Below are 21,401 nucleotides of genomic sequence, written 5' to 3'. Positions count from 1 at the left end.
GACTTCCTGTAGGTTTTAGAGCCTACCTCCAAGAGACTTTTTTCATGATTCGTTGAGATCTACCTACCTGCCACAGTCAGGCCTTCACAGTGCTGTCGCTGCTCGGGCCTAATGAGACGAAATGCTACCCAGAGTTTCTATCTTAATATATATTTTCAACTGTTGCTTCAGGGTCTGAGTTGACTTGCTGTCTGCTGATCCCGGTCTTCTGTCTGCTTGTTAATGGCGCCATCTGAAAAATTGGTCAAAAGGGTTTAATATGACTAATAAATCTATGATTACTTAAATATACTTTTGTGCCTCATAGTTTTGTCTTTTTCATATGATTTTACTATAATCAAAGACAAATGTTTACTCCTGAGTAGTAACGATAAATGACTGAATTTGAAGAATGTGTTTAAATAAATAGGCAGTTTAAGTAACTTTTATGTGTAAATAAATAGAAACTGAGGAAATCATATGTCATGTAAAACACTCAATAGTTTTTATCCTCGGTCACCCCAGATAAATTCTATGTTCACTTCCAACCTAATATTTAGCTACAGAAACCAAGCTAGGTACTTCTCATGACGTTACACTATCAAATTGATCATCAGAACGTAGATCTACATTTAAAGATTAGTTTTCAATGTTCTGAGGTGGTCGCCTCACATGATAGCTAAAGGTGTCCAGTAGTTGACAACAGTCAAACTGCATTTATCAAAAGTCTCTGGATGATGCAGTATCCTGTCCCTGTCATGATTTTAAATGAAAAGTCCTAAAATTGTCCTTTTTTGATGGTCGCCCCTAATAATATCTCATCAAATGATCGTGTACACACATTTGTTTTGATGTCATGATAGAAACAGACGTACAGATGCTTATTTTGCCAATGAATGTAAAACAAGATGGAATTTATTCCAAGAAGGTTAAGAGAGATATTTGGTTTGAATAAGTTGGTTTAGTTATTTTAAACTGGTTGTCTAAATCGAAATCAAGGATAGATGGTCATCCCACAGGATGTTCTAACACTTCAGATGGCAGTAAAACATCAATAATTGAAATGTTTGGAAAACTAAGGTTTGGTTTGTGTGCTGTGTTGGATTTTCCAGACCGCCTGCAGGATTATGTTGGAAAAGAGGAGGATTTCTCTGACCAGCAGCTCTGTGGACAGGGGAGGAATTCCAGTTTGGATCAAGAGGAACCAGAAGCTCTGCAGATAAAAGAAGAACCAGAAAATCCCTGGACTAAAGAGGAAACCATGGAGCACCCCATAATTCAGCATGAAGAACAGCTTGGTCTGAAGCAGGAGACCGAAGACCGAATGGAGGAACCTTTCCAAGGTTTGACATTTGGAGAAATCTTTCCAAAAAAAGAACATTTAATGGATCACAAGAGCACTCACTCAGGTGAGAAGATTAATCAATGTCTGTCCTGTGGAAAAAGCTTCTCTCAGAAATTAAATCTTGTTACACACATCAGACTTCATACAGGTGACAAACTATTTCCCTGTACTATTTGTTAACAAAAGGTTTACTGTAGAAAGTAATTTGACTAAACACACAAGAGATCATACTGGTGAGAAGCTGTTTGAATGTTTGTCTTTGGGAAAAAGCTTTATCTTAAAATCTGGCCCTAATGAACACATGAGAATTCACAGCAATGAGAAGCCTTTCTCCATTTCTATTTGTAGCAAACAGTTTACTCTAAGGGGTAAGTTAACTGAACACTAGGGCTGTCACAATAACCGCACCAATGAAATATGGCGATATCAAGAAGCTCACCGCGCTACAAAACCAGCCACCGCCATCACCGCATCTTGGGACAACAGTTGAGAAGGAAACAATGGCAGCTGCACTGATATCAAAACCAAAGGTTACTTCGCTCCTTTGGGAGCATTTTGGTTTTCAGCCAAAGGAAAAGGGGGAGTCTGACAATTTAAATAAGGCTATTTGTAAAATCTGCGGCAAAACGGTTCAAGTAAAACGTGGAAACACAACAAATTTAAGGGCTCATCTAGCTAGCTACCACCCAGCTGTTACGGAGCAGCTACCGCCGCCTCCTGCCACACAGAGTGGTGGGGCGGCTCATTTCGGTGCCAGGCGACAACTTGGGGTCGGCGAAGCCTTTGCTCGAGTCGCTAAGTACAGCAGAGACAGTGACAGACATAAACAGCCGCTGTTACACGGTACCGGGTTGAAGAAATGCTGCCATTTTCCACTGTGGAGAAACCTGCATTCCGGTCGTTCCTCCGAGCGCACCGTCCCAGAGGGTTTTCAGTGTCGCTGGAAATGTTGTCGCCCCTCTCAGATCCTCTCAAACAGCATCAGGTTAACATGCTGGTTTTCCTTTAATGCCGCATATTGCGATATTTAGCCTCCTTGAATAATCGCAGGGGGAATTCCTCCACCGCGACAGCCCTACTGAACACATGAGAATTCATACTGGTGAGAAGCCTTTCATATGCCTGTCCTGCGGAAAAAGCTTCACTCCGAAATGCAATCTTAATGCACACAACAGAATTCATTCCCCATGATCCTCTCTGCTGTTCTCACCTTCTTCCAGTCTGAGGCGCTGCAGCCTCCACACCACACAGTGAGACAGCTGGTCAGAACGCTCTCTACGGTGCTTCTGTAGAAGGTGGGGAGGATAGGTGGGGGCAGGTGGGCTCTCCTCATCCTCTGCAGGAAGAACATGCGCTTCTGTGCCCTTTTGACCAGTGAGGTGGTGTTTACATTCCAGGTGAGGGTGTCTGTGATGTGCACCCCCAGGAATTTGATGCTGCTGACCACCTCTACAGCTGAGCTGTTGATGAGCAGTGGAGCGTGGTTAGGACGGTTCTTCCTGAAGTCAAAGATGATCTCCTTGGTCTTCTCCACGTTCAGGATCAGGCTGTTATCTTTGCACCAGTCCACCAGCTGCTCCACCTCCTCTCTGTAGTCCAGTTTGTTGTCGTCTCTGATGAGGCCCACCACCGTGGTGTCGTCTGCAAACTTCACCATGTGATTGGTGGTGAACCTGGGGACGCAGTCATGTGTCAGCAGGGGGCTCAGGACGCAGCCCTGAGGGGAGCCTGTGCTTAGACTGATGACATCAGAGGTGCTCTGTCTGACCCGGGCTGACTGAGGTCTGTTGGTGAGGAAGTCTAGCAGCCAATAGCAGACCATTGGCCCATAAACAGCAATAGAAATGCAGCAGGTGCTCTGCTGACTTAATGGCACCTTGTGGCAGCTGCATGCCACTGCAGCTGCCAAAGGTTCCAGAGGACCTGCCATTAGTTATGGCAGCGGGACTGCTGGCATTGTAACTTTGGGTGTGATAGATTAACTGGTTGTTGCAGCTGGAAACCGCTGATGTTTCTTAAAGACAGGTGGATGCATCCATGCCACCACCTGTACTTACAATGTAATGAACCCGTTTACAGAATATCACAAATCCAAGCTCCCTGATATATTTCTGTGTCCACTGAGGATGAATGTGTTTGAATCACTAACTTGGATCTCATGTTGGGAAGGTTAATGCTGATCAGACCTAGATCAGCGAGCGACACAGAAATCACCTTAACATTACACAGGGATTAAAATATTTCCGTCTCGAAGCAATTTCTCGTTGGTAAAAAAACAATCACTCAAAAATTAATTGATGGTAAATAAAAAAAAAACAATTGAAATTCCTCTTGCACTTGTCAGCCAATGGTAACAAAGGAATGTCCTGAAACTAACAGTATTAGCCAATCAAAAGAAGAAGGGGGAGGGTCTTAGGAAAGCATGTACCTCCTATTCTCGTTTCTTGCTCAAGTCGCCAGATAAATAGCGTTTTAATGTTCTCTAAATGCCAGACTGAATTTCATCTACCTATTAACCAGTTAAGGACAACGCTTAGCAGCAAAACTGGGTATCAAAAGAAATTTGGTACACGCAGGTGGTAGATATAGATGCACTTTTGCCATCTTCTGGGCATTTTTTGGTATTGGATTTTTAAAAGTCAACTTTACTCTTCAATAGGGCTGGGTACCGAACATCGGTTCTTTTATGGTACCGACCGAAATGCTTCGGTTCTACAGAATATCGAAACTCGTCTTTCGGTACCAAGTTTCGGTGATTGCCTGTAACACTTAACGTGATTGCGTCATCCAGGAAAAATACCCAGGTTGTCATGCCTACAGCCAGAGTTCATGTGTATCTGTTGTGAACTGGTTGCGAGCGTCATGGAACCCCTTTAAAATGCCCCCCAGGTCAAAAGTGTGGCTTCACTTTATTAAGACTGATGCCAATAGTGCGCAATGCAATACATCGTGTACGGAAACAATTTAAGAGCAGAAAGTTGCTCGGTGTTTGACTGCAAGAAGAGCGGACCGCAGCCGGCGCGACCATCCTCCTCTCAGCAGCCCGTGGGCAGTGCAAAGCCAGAGTGGACTGAATCATGCTGCTTTCAAACTGGATGCAGCAGGAGCAGCAAAATCGCGTCTGCTGCTTCATTTTTTGCTGTTTGTACCAGCTTCTGACGCGCGGCTGAAGCAGCTTTGCTGCTCTGGCTGCTTGGTCGAAAAGTGGCTCTGACGCACGTTGGGCGGAGCTACTCTATCCTTTATTTGCCCTGCAGCTATATTTGCTGTGATCAGGGGGAATAAAGTTGTTTTATTGTGTTTTTAAGTGGGAAAATCCACCTGAAAACTTAATCAGTGCAGTCAGTTCATCCAGATTACCGTCCTACCTTCCAATATTATTTCTGTTGGAGCCGCTCAGACCCCCACATATCGGCTTTTTCTTCGAGTTGATATTATAAAATTTGTATCGAAAAAAGTATCGTTCAGGAAACCGGTATCGAAGTGAAGGTATCGGTATTGGTACCGAAACCGAAAATTTTTGAACAATACCCAGCCCTACTCTTCAATCAGTCATGCAATCTCTGATCCCATGCCCACACACACCCCTGTCATGGCTTGAAAATACACACACGCACGCATATATATTAGGGATGGAACGGTTTATGAAAACCATCCGAACCGTTCGGTTCGACTGTCTCAGTTCGATATGCGTGTGTTGCATTCAGGTCATGCGCTGCTCCTATTTCCCATAGGTGAAGCGTGTACACTCCAGAGCAGCAGGTGGCGGTACTGCGACCAAAGCCAACCACCAGTAGTAAACAAGAAGAAGAAGCGAAGCAGCGTAGCCGGGTGTAGCAGTAAAAAATCAGTTGTTGTGGAGAATTGTGTCGGAATGGCGAGTGGGAAAGAACAGGAGTTGGAAGATGCGCCAGCAGCACTTTATATGTCTGCTGTATGGGAGACTTTGCATACAGCATTTAGAGTGACCTACGATGATGGCGGAAAGAAAGTTGTGGATATAAGTGCAACAGTGTGCGAGCATTGTGCAACACGTTTTTGTTTACGCTAACAGCAACATGACCAACATGTCATGCTAACCCCGAAATCCCACATACTCCGTCAGCAACCCCCGCTCCGCCCCGCTGTGCCTCAGACTGGCTGCTCAAAGCAAAGCCTACAGCCCCCACTGTGGCTTCGTCCGCTCCCCTCTGAGTCCCTTGGAGATGGTAGAGAGCATGCGCGAGATGATGAAATTCAAAGCAGCAAAACATACGGAAATGATCCAGGGTTTCCACAGATCATTTAAAATAATTACAATCCATTATTTTTGGGGGGATTTTTTAATTAATTCCATAAATTTTTATGGGATTTCGGTGTAACAATCAACATGTATCGAACCGAACCGAAAACCGTGACCAGAAACCGTGAATCGAACCGAACCGTGGATTTTGTGAATCGTTCCACCCCTAATGTCGACTAAATGTGATTAAAAACTAACAAACGATGCTGAAACTGGACTAAAACTAAATTTAAAAATGGCTGCTAAAATTAACACTAGTCCTTACTAATAATTATGGCTACACCTCTAGCTTTGGCCTGAAAGGTAGACTGAAAATATTGACCTCCCCATCCAGATTTTATTTTTAGTTGGTCAGAGGTTTTCAGGTGTGTCTCCTGTAGAAAGGCTACATTCACTTTCAACTGCTTTAGATGTGTCATGACCTTCTTGCGTTTAACAGGGTGATTTAAGCCCTTGACATTCCAGCTGATAATGTTTAAATTATTTATTACAAAGCCTTGTGGAAAGAAAAGAGTACAGTACAACCTCAATACAAAATGTAGTAATTGTTAATCGGTCAGAAAAATAAAAAACATCCCCCGGTGACAGCTCAAAAATAAAACAAAAAACCCCTGAGGTGAAACTAGCTGTTAAACAGAAAACCAACAGCACACCTAACCTAACTAGCATACGTCTTCCTGGGTAAGTACACATTCTATTCTAATCTAACTCAAACCCCCACAACCCACGTAAAGTGCAAAATAGAATCAGAATTAAATTGACCCCCAAAAAGTGAGGGACAATACCACTGAGCCTTAAAGCCAAAAAAGATATTAATACAAAATAGAAATACCCCAAATTGAACTGAACATTGTGGACAGGCCAAGTAATATAGTCGAGAGCTAAGGAAAAGTTGACCAGCATCACAGTAAACATAAACCTGGCCTGTCCATGTGGAGTTCTTCAAGTGCACACATAGTTGAAATGTTATGATGCGTTGGCAGCTGCCTCCGCATATTTTTCTGCCTCTTCAACAGAACTGAACCACGTATGTTTACCGTCTGCTTGAGTGATGCTAAGCCTCGCAGGCATAGGCGGATCTACTGGGGTGGCATGGGGTGGCAAATGCCACCCTAAATGACAGCCTTGCCACCCCAGCTGCCACCCCAGTTGGCGGTAGGGGTGGCGAGGCTTATAAATTATGGATCATTTGAGAATTACGACCGCTAATTTCTAATGTCGGACTGCAGTGAATGCAGCACGAGATGACGCGAGAGCGACTGAGACTGATTAGTTTTGAAAACCGAATGGGGCAAAGCGAGGGAGCCAGGGGTCATGGGGAGAGGAGACACAGGATGAAACAGGTAAAAACTGATTAACTATCTATCGAGAAATAAAATCATAATGAAAGCACAATGTTGCTAGCATAGCTGCAATGCTGATTTTGAGATGATAAAAATCAGGTTGACGAAACGTTATTTCTCCAACTATGATGTTAGTTAGGCCTGACGTCTCAGGCTCAGAAAGACATATTTGCGGTCAGCTATGACAGAAAAGAGACGATCAAGTTTGGTTAAACTCAAACGCACAAAGGCATTGGATCTAAATAAATTTGTGAAGCGTTTTGCTGAGCAACATGGAAATCGCCGCATTCAGCTGTTATAGTCATGTTAACTTTATGTTCTGCTCTCTGGTGAACCTTTACCCCAGGCTCACACCGACTCCGGTCTTACCGTTGCGGTGCGGTGGGTGCGGCGCCGCAGTGATTCCAAGTCATTAAAAAGACGTTAACCTCTCTCACCGGCTGCTGAGCTGTCCGGCTGCGGTTACCGAGACACTCCGGCGCTGCAGAAAATTCCGCAAGAAAGCTATCCTTGCGGCGTGCCGGAGCCCTCCGCAACAAGCTCTCGCAAAAATCCTTTATTTGGGCCATGTTATCGCGTGAAGTTACGTGAACTCAAGTGAACTTCTGTTAAATCTCCGGACCTGTTGCCGGAGCCGCAGAGCCGCACCGCACCGTAGTCAAATGGGCGGTGTGAGAGGGGGTGTGCGGGAGTTGCGGTCTCTGTCGGCTCGGTAACTGCACCGGAGCCAGTGTGAGCAAGGGGTTACAGAGCTGCTACATTTTGTTTTGGCACCTGAGAAAATCTGATATTTCCTTTAATAAAACCAAAAGTGTTAAAAGTTAAAATGTGATACTGATGTAAATCCTGCTTAATATGAAGCAGTGTTGTTGTTTCTTTTTTTGTATATATAATATGAAACTATCCAGAAATGACCCGTATGAACCTACTCACAAGCAAAATGTATTTTTATGTTGCTTCTTTTCAGATTTGTGGAGATTTTTATGTAACATACAGAACCCGCCTTTTTGTTGATTTGTTGATACAGCAGTATGTAGGACCAACTCTGCCATATTTAAAAATAAATACAGAAATAAATAAATGCTCAATAAATAAATAAGCATACAATTAATTGCCACCAAAAATACAAACAACAAATAAATGTAAGTAGAAATTAAATTATACAGCTAGTCATAAAGGTACATCAATCTTTTAATTGGCTTCTTTATTTCTTTGCCTTTTTAATATTTACCTTATTTATTTTTTTGTCATTTATTATCTTCAACTTCATTTTTTAATTACTTATATTTTTAAGTATTTATTTATGTGCATGTTATCATATTTTTGTCTGTTTTATTCTTCCTTTGTATTTTTTTACCCTAGTTATTTCTTCGCCGTTATTTCTTTCTGCCTGCCCTTTTAACATTTCTGCCTGCCATTATAATATAATTTCTAATTACATTTATTTGTTGATTGTATTTTTGGTGGCAAATAATTGTATGCTTATTTATTTATTGAGCATTTATTTATTTCTGTATTTATTTTTAAATATGGCGGAGTTGGTCCTCCATATACAGCTCTATCTACAGCATATTTACATGCATGAAATGTCCCTTTCATGTTGCCGTAACTGCTGTATGTCAAGTTACTGAGGAACAAATGGGGTAAATGTGTGTTCAGAGTAAACATTACATAGATGTCCAGAACCTTGTTCGGGTGCCTTGACCCATTTATTTCTACTGTGTAGTTCTGCTCACTTTATTCCAGCTCAATCCATAGATCTCTGATGGGTAAGTTTTTCTTTGTATCGTTTCTTCTTGTGCAAATGCTGCAAAGATGCCTCTCTGACAGTCAATCTCACACATCTGCGACTCAGCACCTGTGTCTTACCTTAATACCTTTCCTGTCATAAGGCCCCTCTAGAAGTAGTGTTATCATTCTTCTATCTCCTATTAAGTGAGATCACATTGTACGGTGTATTATTAATATGAACTGTTTCACATGAAACACTAGTACTGTACATACTATTCTCACCAAACTGTGATAACTGTGATTAAATTCAGTGTAAACAAATGCCATATGTTGCCACCCCTAAAAAATTCCTGCCCCCCTCTTGCCACCCCATAAATATTTTTCTAGATCCGCCCCAGCTCGCAGGGTAGAGCAGAGCAGGTCTCAGTCCCATGGTATACAAGGACAACATGACAGATCTATACGCCCTCCTCTGACTGACTACCTCTGGGGAGTAGTCCTCATAAAGTCTGAAAGTGTGTCCCTCGTAGTCCAGCTGCTTCTTGGTCCGGGCCTCACGAATCACTCGCTCTTTGATCTGGAAGCGGTGGAAGCATATTATAACATGGCGAGGGCTCGGCCATGGTGAGCCCGATCCAGCTCTGGGGGAGAAAGGAACACGTTTGGGCCAAAAACTTTCTGGAGCATTTGGGAGAAAAATACGCTAGGTTGAGGCCCTTCGAGCCCTTCGTCCAGACAGATTATTTTGATGTTGGACCTCCTGCTACGGCCCTCTAAGTCCACAACACTAGCTTGTAGCTTGTCATTAGCATCGCGTAGCTTAGCACAGGAGGCCTTGAGCTTGTCTAAACGGTGGTCTATGGCTACTGCACCTTCCTCCAAAGTCAAATTTCATTTAACATGCGTGTATTTTTTTTTAATAATTAAGTGTTCCACGTCAGCTAAAAAGTGCCCTTCCCCCCTCCTGAGCACCTGCCCCCCAAAATGTCTGTGCACGCCTCTGGATATGCCGCACAATGTCCTCCTTTTTGGTGCTATAGAAATGGCCACCCTACTTGGAAGACGCGCCAGCAGCACTTTATAGGTCTGCTGTATGGGACCACTTTGCATTTAGAGTGACGTACGATGACGGCGAAAAAAAAGTTGTGGATAAAAGTGCAACAGTGTACGAGCATTGTGCAACACGCGTTGTACTTTACAAGACATAATAGATTTTCCTAACAATCAACATATACCAAACCGAAAACCGTGACCACGAAACCGTGAACCGAACCGAACCGTGGATTTTGTGAACCGTTCCACCCCTAATGTCCTTGTGCCATATGCTCTTATAGACATCGTTGTGCTTGAAAATGGTGTTCATGACAGACAATCTGTGCTTTTTTAACTACTCTTTTTCTAACCGCTCATCCGGGGGAATTTAAGCCCCCTGAAAACATAGCCTCTGTTATCATTCAATTCAGTTTATTTATACAGTGCCAATTCACAACTCATGTCATCTTAACAACTTTATAGAGACAATTCAGTCAGATTGTTTAAAGTTTTCTATCTAAAGAAATCCAGCTGATTAAATCGACTCATTGACTCAAAGCCAATCCCTCACACCAAGCATGCTTGTAGTGACAGTAGAGAGGAAAACTCCCTTTTAACAGGAGGAAACCTCCATCAGAACTGGGCTCATTGTTAGCGGCCATCTAGCATCAGACATACAGAAAGAAGCAGAGATACAAAAGTTGGCCCATTCCCGGGAATACAGGCAGACGAGCTCTAAACCAGTTCCCACGCCGGAGGATGAAATGTAGCACATACAGTTAGTCACAGTATGAGAAACAGGACAGCAATGAAAAACAGGCCCATCTCCAACATCTATAAACAAAGGTGTTGATGGCAGCAGCACAGCTGATATTTCTCTCTAGGATGGAGTCACAGCCAAACAGGAACAGACCACATGAAGCTGTTATGATGAGAAAAATCAGAGAGAGCATAAAGTCAGAGGTTGTACTGGACCTGGGCAAAAACTCGATTCCAGAAATGATTTCAAATCTTTTGTTGCGTGTAGTTTTAATGAAGTGTAATCTATGTTTTTTTTTTTTTTTTTTTTATGTAGCGGCACATTTTAGGCTCCCCAGAGTTTCATTGGCTGCAGTGTTGCTCTCAGGTTGTAGTTTGGTAAGCGAAAACTCAACACAAAACGGGAAAGTTTGTTCTCTTAAAAGGAATAAAAGCATCCATTGTTAGGAACTGCAGGGCTTAAAGTTCTCCAGCATAGTGGCAGATTTGCGGCTTGTGTCAACTGTGGTTGTATTAGAAGAAATGGGATTGTGTGTTGAAATGCATATTTTAAAACCATCAGAAAATGTTTCTGCTCCAGATAGTTAACAAGCTAGCTGTTAACTGATGCAGGGCTGCTGATAGCACGGCATGGTAGTGATCTGAAAAGGGGTCCCTATGTCCTCCAGCAGTCTAAGCCTATAGCAGCATAACTATAGAGATAGCTCTGGATAACCTGAGCCACTCTAACTATAAGCTTTATCAAAAAGGAAAGTTTTAAGCATTGCCTTAAGAGCAGACATGGTGTCTCCCTCCGAGGCTAAAACTGGGAGTTGGTTCCATAGGAGAATAGCCTGATAAGTAAGGGTGCTCCAATTGATCGGTCACCGATCGTTATCGGCCAATAAAGGCTTTAAATAGTTTGATCGGCGGTCTCCATAAAGGCCGATCAGATGGGCCGATGAGAAGCACTACTTGTTGGATTCACTACTCCGATTCCTCTAGGGGCGCTGTAGTTGTGGACGGCTGTTTTCTTGTGGTGAGGCAAGTTTGGAAGCGACTGGCACTGAGCCCCCAGAGAAAGTACCACGAGCTGGCTCCTTACACGCTATGTATGCTGAGTTGTTGGATGAAGACGGGGAACATGGTGGCGGTGACATCAGCAGCTCAAGATCATCGCAGATGAACCTCTACCTATCAGAGCCAGTCATCCCACAGAGCAGACAGCCGCTTGTTTTTCGGCGAGACAATAAAAGTCGTTACCCGCTCTCGCACAAGAAGCTCAAGCCTACCTCTGTGCTCCATGCACAAGTGTAGATAGTGAGTGACTTTTTAGCACAGCAGGGAATATTGTAGATTAGAAGAGGAACAAGCTGTCTGCCCAAAATGCAGAGATGCTTATATTTCTAAAGAAAAAACTGCCATTGATGCTTAACAAGTAAGCTATAAGAGAAATGGCTTTACTAATCTCCATTCCTCTTCTTTCTTTCTCATTGACTCATGATTTCCATGCTGTGCACTTTAAATGTATGTAGATTTAAAGGAGCTAAAAGAACATTTAAAGTTAGCATTTGTTTGAAATTTACAAAACTTTATTACTACTGAAAAATGTCTGCAGTGATTAAAAGGACATTTTAGACTTTGAGCTAGGACAAAAAGCCAAACAAGTACTGATATATTATCTAAAGATGTGTGACTGTTCCGTCATGGCTTCTATTTTCAGTTAATTACCGCAGGACAAGCCTAAAATACATACCTTATGCCTTTTTATCATGGCATCCCAAAATATTTGATTTTGTTTTCTTTGCTCTGCACTTTAAGTTTAAGTACACTTTAAGTTTGTGTAAATTAACAATGACAGATTTTTTGTATCTTATTTAGAAGTAAGGCTTATTTGTTAAGCTCTAAGCTGTTTAAGGAAGTAAAATGTTGACCTTTCCTGTCAATAAAAGTATACAGTTGACAATTCACAATACATTATCTTCTGTTAAATTTAATACATATACATTTTTTTTAAGACTATTAAAGTTGAATATATTACATGATAAATAGAAGGCTTCAGATAGACCCAGTGATCAGTGATCGGTGATCGGTAGCGCCCAATACTGCTTTCAGCAATCGGTGATCGGCCCCAAAAATCCTGATCGGAGCACCCTTACTGATAAGTAAAAGATCTGCCTCCCATTCTACTTCAAGAAATTCTAGGAACCACTAGTAAACCTGCAGACTGACAGGTAAGTGCTCTGTTAGGAATATAGAGAATGATCTGATATTAGATTGAGTTTGACCATTTAAGGCTTTATATGTGAGGAGATTTTAATTCACATTCACTGAAATCCTTTCACAGCTACGGTTCAGAGAGGATAATCTCTAACTATTAAGAAAAAAATCTCTAAATCTATATTCTAATAAATTCCTATCAACATATTGCAGCTCAATAGCTAATGTGATCAATTGACTCAAAACCGTTGTTAGATAATAGCATTCCAAAGGGTAAAAAGGTTAGACAATTAATTTCTGCATATTAAATCTTGAATTATTTTTAATTTTTATATGAAAATATAAACATTTTTGCTCAATAGTTTCCAGAACATGTGATCAATTGACTTAATATCATTGTCGGATCAAATCACTCCACTGGCTTCAAGATTTATGCCTTTTAATTTTACATTTCAAGTCTTTTAATAGCTTTTAGATATATGGGATAAATATCAATATTGATAGCTTCTCTGCTTTAAAATCTAGGTCTACACTTTTATTTTGAAAACAGGAAGTCGGTACACGCTGTGGTCGTTAGTGCTTGTTGCTTCAAAAGTCAAGATAAAGTAGTACATATCGTATGGCATCATTATTTTGTGGATTTTTTGAGTGTTTGGGGTGGAGAGTTCAGTAAGATATATTACATATTATGCCTTAGAGTTGAATAAAGCAATTTCATCCAGAAAATACACTGCAGGTCAAAAAAAAAGTTTAAATTACTTTTAGGAAAGTAAGAAAGTCATATTCTGTGTATTTTGTGGATTATTTCAGTGCTGGGGGGGGTGGAGTTCAGAAGAATATATTTAATATTATAAAATAATAATTAATATGAATTAATATAATAATTATATATAATATAATAATTATATTATAATAATAGAATTTTATTTAATATTCATCTAATAATTCTTTATCACTTTGGTGAATTAAGGTTTCCCATTTTCTCTATTCAGGGAACTTCTTTAGTATGGGAAGTTCAAATCATGATTAATAAACTTTGATTCTTCCTTGAAATTTGGCATTTCACACTATCTGTACTTACATTTTTAAATGAGTAAAAATATCACCATGAAACACAAAATATGACAAACATTTTATTTTAAATAATTTACTGAGTTACATCCGTCACAGTACAGTAACGAGACAGAATAGTTTTAAATGGAATCAAATGTAGTGCAGAAACGTCTTTCATAGTTTACTTTAATTTAGTGATGCACAATATGAAAAATTTCAACCGATATCGATAACCGATAATTTTCTGCTTTTCATGGTCGATACCGATTCCAAGTTCATATTGAATATATCTTTTGCATAATCAGTTTTTTATGCTGGATGCAGTTATGAAAAACAATTATTTAGTAGCTTTGGCTTATCTATAACAGCAAACAAAAGGTTTTGGTTCTTCAGATGTTTATTTTTTTATGCTATCACACAAAAATTGTTTTTTGCTTTACATAACAAAAGAGACAAATCAATTCACAATACAAAGAGCATCTCTTGTAATTACTGAACAGATCCATGCTTGCATTGGTATTTGTGAAGTCAAATATTTATACCAAAGATAAAATTATATGCATTTACATAGTCAGCTTGAGTTACAAAAATTTTATCAAAAAATAAAATGCACCCTCAAACCACAGCTAATGAGAAAGAAAAAATGCCAACTTCCTAAAAAATTTTCAGACACACATATGCATGTCAGCCTTAGTTCAAAAAATTAAATGAAGTAAATAAAAGTGCATCCTCAACTATTAGGCGATAAATCAACAAAAGTTTGCCTGACTGAATGGGGGCATTGAAGAGATTTTTTTTTTTAAATCTTAAGCTCAAAATAAAATAGAAAATATTAAATTTTCACTTTCTACCTATAATTTGCCATACATTGTCAGCAGGGAAACATTGTTGTTGTCGTCATCTTCCTTGGGTTTCTTCTCCTGTGGCTCCTCAACATTTTCCCACGATGTTGCACATCTGACCTTGTGGTGCAACACTTTTGTTGCTTGGTCAGAATAGCAGTCCTTATATCTAGGGTCCAGGATTGTAGCAAGTAAAAAACAGGGACTCTATGTAGATATGGCTGAAACGCTGCTCTATGGCTTGCAGTAGGGTGCTCTTTGAAGTTTTAACTCCATGATCTGTTGGAACAGTCCTATTTAACAGTCGTTTTAAGGCTTCAATGGAGGGGACGACATCAGCTGCAATAGCTGAAGCTGAACTTATGTCTTTTGTCAGCTGTTCACAAGGGTCTAAAATAGTCAGCATGTTTTCGATTAAAGTCCACTTCTGCTCCAACATGCTTCTCAGCATGTAGAACATGCTGTTCCATCTAGTGGGCACGTCTTGTTGAAGCCTTGTCTCTTTAGAGCCTAGTTGTTTCTGTAAGCTTTGAAGACGGGAGGTGGTAAGCTGAGAGTGTCTGAAATGCCCAACTATCTTCCTGCAGATGGAAACACAGTCCGAGATGCTTCTTTGGCTCAGGACAGCCTCATTTATCACGAGTTGTAAAGTGTGTGCTATACAGCCCAAGCTTTCAAGCCCACAGTCCTCAGTGGCCTTGATCATGTTTCGTGCATTATCTCTGAGCACTACATGCACATGGTCTTTTTTTATATTCCACTGCGCGAGCATTGTTTCAAAAGCTTGCCCTATCATTGTCGCTGTATGCGACCCAGGGCACTCCTGTGTATGCAGCATTGCTTTTTGCATGTTAAAATCTGGATTCATCCACTGAGCCGTTAAGCTTAACATGCTGACGGGGCTAACATCTGACTTCCATATGTGGTTGGTAAAACTTACATAAAGTCCGTTTTTATTGATCAAATTGTGGACGTTTGTGGCTACAGCATCATTGAGGGCAGGTAGGGAGACGTCCGAGAAGAAACGACGGCTAGGGATGGTATAAAGTGGCTCCAAATGTGCTATTAAGTTACGAAAACCCGGGTTCTCGACGACAGAAAAAGGCTGGTTATCGAGCGCTATAAATTCCATCACTTTGTCGTTAATAGCTTTAGCTTTTTCACTGTCTCTTGGAAAGTTCTTACAGTTTTCAAATGCCTTCTGAATGGATACATCTGCGGTCCGTGTTGTTGTTGTCATTTTAGCTTTAGCACCTCCAGCTCCTGCCGCGACTGCTTCGTATTCTTTCCATGTTGCTTTGCTACGATGACGATTTTTTAGGTGTGTTATAAAGTTTGTTGTGTTGTACCCTGAGGACTTCTTTCCTCCTCTCGAAATCCTTGCAGAGCAGGTGTTGGAAACTGCAATGCTATTGTCTTCTTGCAATACAGAAAAAACCACAGGTCTTTTCCCGCTTTGGGGCTACTCTCCCTGAATGAAATACCACCAAATTTAATAAATTTATCGGCTATTTTTATCGGAATATTTTACCTATCGGGCTGATAAAAAATTTCACCAAATCGGTCGATATTTTATCGGCCCCATAGGTATCATGCATCCCTAATCTCTATAGTTATGCTGCTATAGGCTTAGACTGCTGGAGGACCCCTTTTTCATCATTCTGCTTCATTCTGTCTCCATTCCCCCACTGCAGAATTTGTTAGTTCAGACATCCTGTAGAGAAATATCAGCTGTGATGCTGCCATCAATGCCTTTGTTTATACATGTTGGAGATTGCCCTGTTTTTCAGTGTAGTCCTGTTTCTCTGACTGTGACTGGGTAGATGTGCTCTCTTCCATCCTCTGACATGGGAGTTGGCTCGGATCTCGTATGACTGGCTGTGTGTTTCCTGGACGGGAACTGGTTTACAGTTGCCTTTTGTATTTCTGCTTCTTTTTCTACGTCTGCTTCTTTCTCCTTGAAAGTCGGCCTTGGCAGATGGCCGCTCACATTGAGTATGTTTCTGCTGGCAGTTTCTTGCTGTTAAAAGGGAGTTTTTCCTCTGTACTGTCACTACAAGCATTCCAGTCAATGAGTCAATGCAATCAACTGGTTTTCCTTAGATAGAAAACTTTGAATCAATATGACTGTATGATCTGGTTGAATTGTAAAGTGCCTTGAGATGACATGATGTGAACTGATGCTATATAAATAAACTGAATTTAATTGAATATGGCTTAAACATTTCTGTCTTTAAAAAAATTGTTATTGGTCTCATCATGTAATACACTTTAAGTTCAAGTTTTAGCATTAACCTCATCAAAACCACCGCGTTGCCAGCGAAACGGTGGATGTTAAGTGGGGTGATAACTCAGAATGCATAAAATTGAACTGGTAAAATTTTTACCAATATAGACATGTTGGACATCATTGGAAAGCTTAGATTCTCTGCAATTCAACCACCAAGATCATTTTATGGACACAGCAAGCACCAAAGCACAAAACAGATGTAGCAGCATGTCACAATGTAAACAAAGCAGCCACAATCACATACCTTTGTAGGCCTCCAGAAGTCATTTTATAAATCCAATCTTCAATTGTTTATACTCCATTCGTCAATAAGGGACCACAGATTAAAAGTACTCCAGCATGTTGGTAAGAAAAAGATTCCATGATGAGAAAACATCCTATAATAATAATTCTACCGATCGGGAGCATATATAGTGAAGAGAGCGGTCCTAGCACTGATCCCACATGTAACCCAGGAGCATGAGGAAGATTTGTCATTTACGTGAACAAACTGAAATTGATCAGATAAGATTTAAACCAGTCTAGCGCTGTTCCTTTAATTCCTACAAAATGTTCAAGTCTTTCTAAGAGAATATTTTGATCAACTGTATCAAATGCAGCACTGAGATCTAACAGGACACATACAGATACAAGTCCATTATCTGAGGCCATGAAAATATCAGTTGTGACAATTCATGATGGATCCTACCCTTATACTATTGGATCTTGGAATACTGGTCATCAGTATTCCAAGGAGGATCATTAATGGGTTTAGCTTCAGACAATCCCTAATAACCTCCTATTTTATTTTACAGAATCAACACACATTGTTGTTCCTCTCTACAGGATACCATCAGGAAATTGATCACTCAGAAAATGTTCTTTCCACACATATGCTAATGTGTGATGACATTTTATGAGTAAACTCACTGACAGAGCAGAGAAAGCAGCGAGACTCAAGGAAAAGCTCAAATTAAAAAATCATTATTAATATGGTTCAACCAGCAGAGTCCTCCTTTATGCCGTCTATTGGAGTTTCTACAATTGGTCTGGTCAAATTAGTTTTTCTTTTCTTCAGAGCATCTTCAGTTGGTTTGGTCAAATGTCTTTTTTTTCTGCAGAGAAATCAAGTATCCTCCTCTTGAGTGATACGGCTGAGTTACTTTGCTCTTCTGTGATGGGGAACCCAGATAAGTTATCAGATGAACAGAACTTGGCTGTTTTGACGTGTCCAGAAAGGGATACTGCATTTCCATGTAAGGGACTGAAGGTGATCACCTCATTATCCAGGCCTTGCAGGCCTTTCTGCCTTCAGAACAGTCTAGACTGATCAATACCTGAATTCTTCTTTCACTGTGATCTTTTTATAACTGTTCTCGCTTCATTTTATGATTTCAAACCATTTTTAGAGAACAAAACAACATAGCCCTTTTGCCCTGCTGATTGCAACATTTTAGGGAAAAAATTGGGAAGCTGCTCCACAAAGCTTTGTCACTTAGGCCTGTTTTTCTCTTTCTTACCATAATGGCTTTTTTGATACGATAGAAGTGAGAAATTTCATTAGAACATTTTTGGAAATCTGCTCAACCTCTGACACATTGAGCTGGGGTCTGTCTCTTCCAGGCAGAGGTGTATAGCAAGCACTGCTGAGTTTAGGGTGTCTCACTACTTCCTCATTTGCCAGACAGTCAATGTGGTGTTGGATGTATATGCTTTACTTTCCTTAATAATTGTTTGTGGGAAAATAAATTTAGGCCAGAATGAACTTCATATCTTCAGGTTGCTTGATAGGATCCACTCACTCCTCAACCTCAAGGAGAGAGTTTGGTGCTTTTATGTGAGGTGTCCTTTATTTAACCACCAATAGAATGCCTTTTTGCTGTGTTTGTCTTTCCAGACCGCCTGCAGGATTATGTTGGAAAAGAGGAGGATTTCTCTGACCAGCAGCTTTGTGGACAGGAGAGGAAATCCAGTTTGGACCAAGAGGAGTCGGAACATCCACAGATAAAAGAAGAGCATCAAAAGCCAGAACATCCCTGGACAAAAGAGGAAACCATGGAGCTCCCCATAAGTGAGCAGAAAGAGCACCTTCTTCTTAAGCAAGAGATTAAAGATACAAGAAAGAAACATTTCCCATGTTTGACATGTGGAGAAAACTTTCTTAAAAAGAAGCATTTAATGGTTCACATGAGAATTCACACAGGTCAGAAGCGTTTTGAATGTCTATCCTGTGGAAAAAGCTTCACTTACAAATCTGATCTTGATAAACACATGAGAATTCACACTGATGAGAAGCCTTTTTCCTGTACCATTTGTAACTATACATTTATTCAAAAGAGTAGTTTGACTTCTCACATGAGAATTCACATAGGTAAGAAGCCTTTTGAATGTCTGTCCTGTGGAAAAAGCTTCCCTGACAAATATCGTTTTGATAGACACATGAGAATTCACACTGGTGAGAAGCCTTTTAAATGTCTGTCCTGTGGAAAAAGCTTCCCTGACAAATATCGTTTTGATAGACACATCAGAATTCACACTGGTGAGAAGCCTTTTTCCTGTACCATTTGTAACAATAAATTTAATCATAAGAGTAGTTTGACTTCTCACATGAGAATTCACACTGGTGAGAAGCCTTTTGAATGTCTGTCCTGTGGAAAAAGCTTCACTGACAAATCTAGTCTTGATAAACACATCAGAATTCACACTGGTGAGAAGCCTTTTTCCTGTACCATTTGTAACAATAAATTTTATCGAAATAGTAGTTTGACTACTCATATGAGAATTCACACTGGTGAGAAGCCTTTTGAATGTCTGTCCTGTGGAAAAAGCTTCACTGACAAATCTTATCTCGATAAACACATCAGAATTCACACTGGTGAGACGCCTCTTTACTGTACCATTTGTAACAATAAATTTACTCAAAAGAGTCATTTGACTTCTCACATGAGAATTCACACAGGTGTGAAGCCTTTTGAATGTCTGTCCTGTGGAAAAAGCTTCACTGTCAAATCTAGTCTTGATAGACACATCAGAATGCACACTGGCGAGAAGCCTTTTTCCTGTACCATTTGTAACAATAAATTTAATCAAAAGAGTAATTTGACTTCTCACATGAGAATTCACACTGGTGAGAAGCCTTTTGAATGTCTGTCCTGTGGAAAAAGCTTCACTAACAAATCTCATCTTGATAGACACTTCAGAATTCACACTGGTGAGAAGCCTTTTGAATAAGTCACAGCAGTGAGATGCCACAGGAATGAACAGTAGAGGTGTTTACCACGTTTGACTGGTGATAAAATTTCCATCTAGAAACTCCTTCACCTCATTACATTAGACACTCATGGGTCAAAGTCCTTTTTTTAAAACAAATTTTGAGAAAGCCATTAATTAACAACTCTGTTTACATAGAAACCAGAACTGATAAGGTGTTATATAGTAAATCTGGTAAATACGTAGGTCCTGGGTGAATATTTGGAAGTGAACATTTGAAAGTTAATTATTTTGGACCTGAGTAAATTAGATTTAAATGGCCAAAAATGTTTATGATTTCTTATTTATTCTCTAATGAGGGGAATAACCATAATAAAGTGCAACGACAACATCTTGCTTACAGATGAAGCAAGTTTGCTGTACATAGAAGAAGCAATTGATAAGTTTAAATTGGAAAAAAAATAAAATCAAGGCAGACCCATACTGTGCAACTTTGGCATGGTGTTGCACATCTTTTTCTGAATGAATTTATTAAGAAAAAAATCTCCAGTTTTATTTTTTACACTAATAAACTTTTAGTTGAATGATAAGCGTTCTGCTGGATATATTCCAGAAACAGATTTTTATTCTGATGAAGATATCCTCAGATGAAAATAAAAGCAAAGCTAAGACAGATTTAATGTGCTTTGCTCAGTTTAGCGGATGTTTTTGGAGGATTTTCTAAGAGATCAGCTGCAAATGATCGGAGTTTAGCTAATTCAGTGTCTTGTTGGCTTTCATTAGCAATGCATCAATCAGCCCTGCTACGTGTGTTGTTGAAACCAGGCCCACCAACACTCCAACTTTATTTGGCCCAGTGTTAGAGCTATGGTCAATGGATATTAGAATGAAGTAGATCATCTATAGAGGAGTCTCAGATGAAGATTTGGGACATATATAAGTGTGTGTCAGTCTCAGAGTTAGTCAGCTACAAGCTAATTAATGTTGCAAAGTAGCTCCAGCCACCTTGAAAGGGGGTGCTGGGATTATGGGGTTAAACTACGGGACATCAAAGAACTCAGTTTAGAGGCTGGAGTCTGTAGTTCAGGTAAATTAAAGTCCTAAAATGATGAAACATGTTTGTTTAAAAAGATAAACAGGATTGATGATGATGATGATGATGATGATGTTATTTTTACTGATCAGTTTGAACCTGCTTTAACTTGGTAAAAAGCCTTTGTCTTAATAATGTATTAAAGAAATCTGACTCTCCTCTAGAAGTGTGAAGTTTCTGCTTTTTAAAGATTTTTTGAAAGTATAATTTTCCTTTGAACTAATTCTAATAGTTTTGTTCTTGATTCTGTAGGTGTTCTATTTA

General features: G+C 40.2%; 1 protein-coding gene across 3 annotated transcripts; it reads left to right on the top strand.

Annotated features, from left to right (window-relative positions):
* Positions 1-1,212: 1,212 nt before the first annotated feature.
* Positions 1,213-20,350, top strand: LOC119778449 (gastrula zinc finger protein XlCGF57.1-like). 3 transcript variants are annotated; one of them, XM_038277661.1, is made up of 3 exons: positions 1,213-1,388; positions 18,732-19,201; positions 19,370-20,350. In XM_038277661.1, exons 1-3 carry the CDS (start codon positions 1,241-1,243, stop codon positions 20,063-20,065), a joined length of 1,314 nt encoding a protein of 437 aa, XP_038133589.1. In that variant the 5' UTR covers positions 1,213-1,240; the 3' UTR covers positions 20,066-20,350. The 3 variants fall into 3 exon arrangements, with proteins under 3 accessions (XP_038133589.1, XP_038133588.1, XP_038133587.1); XM_038277660.1 differs by having other exon boundaries at positions 18,732-19,273; positions 19,358-20,350; XM_038277659.1 differs by having other exon boundaries at positions 18,732-20,350.
* Positions 20,351-21,401: the final 1,051 nt, after the last annotated feature.

The sequence above is a fragment of the Cyprinodon tularosa genome, unplaced genomic scaffold (assembly GCF_016077235.1).
Source record: "Cyprinodon tularosa strain WSP-4 unplaced genomic scaffold, ASM1607723v1 ctg1332, whole genome shotgun sequence".
In the NCBI taxonomy this organism is placed as follows: Eukaryota; Metazoa; Chordata; class Actinopteri; order Cyprinodontiformes; family Cyprinodontidae; genus Cyprinodon; species Cyprinodon tularosa.
The sequence above is the reverse complement of the archived record's forward strand: the minus strand, read 5'-3'. Positions and strand labels throughout refer to the sequence as shown.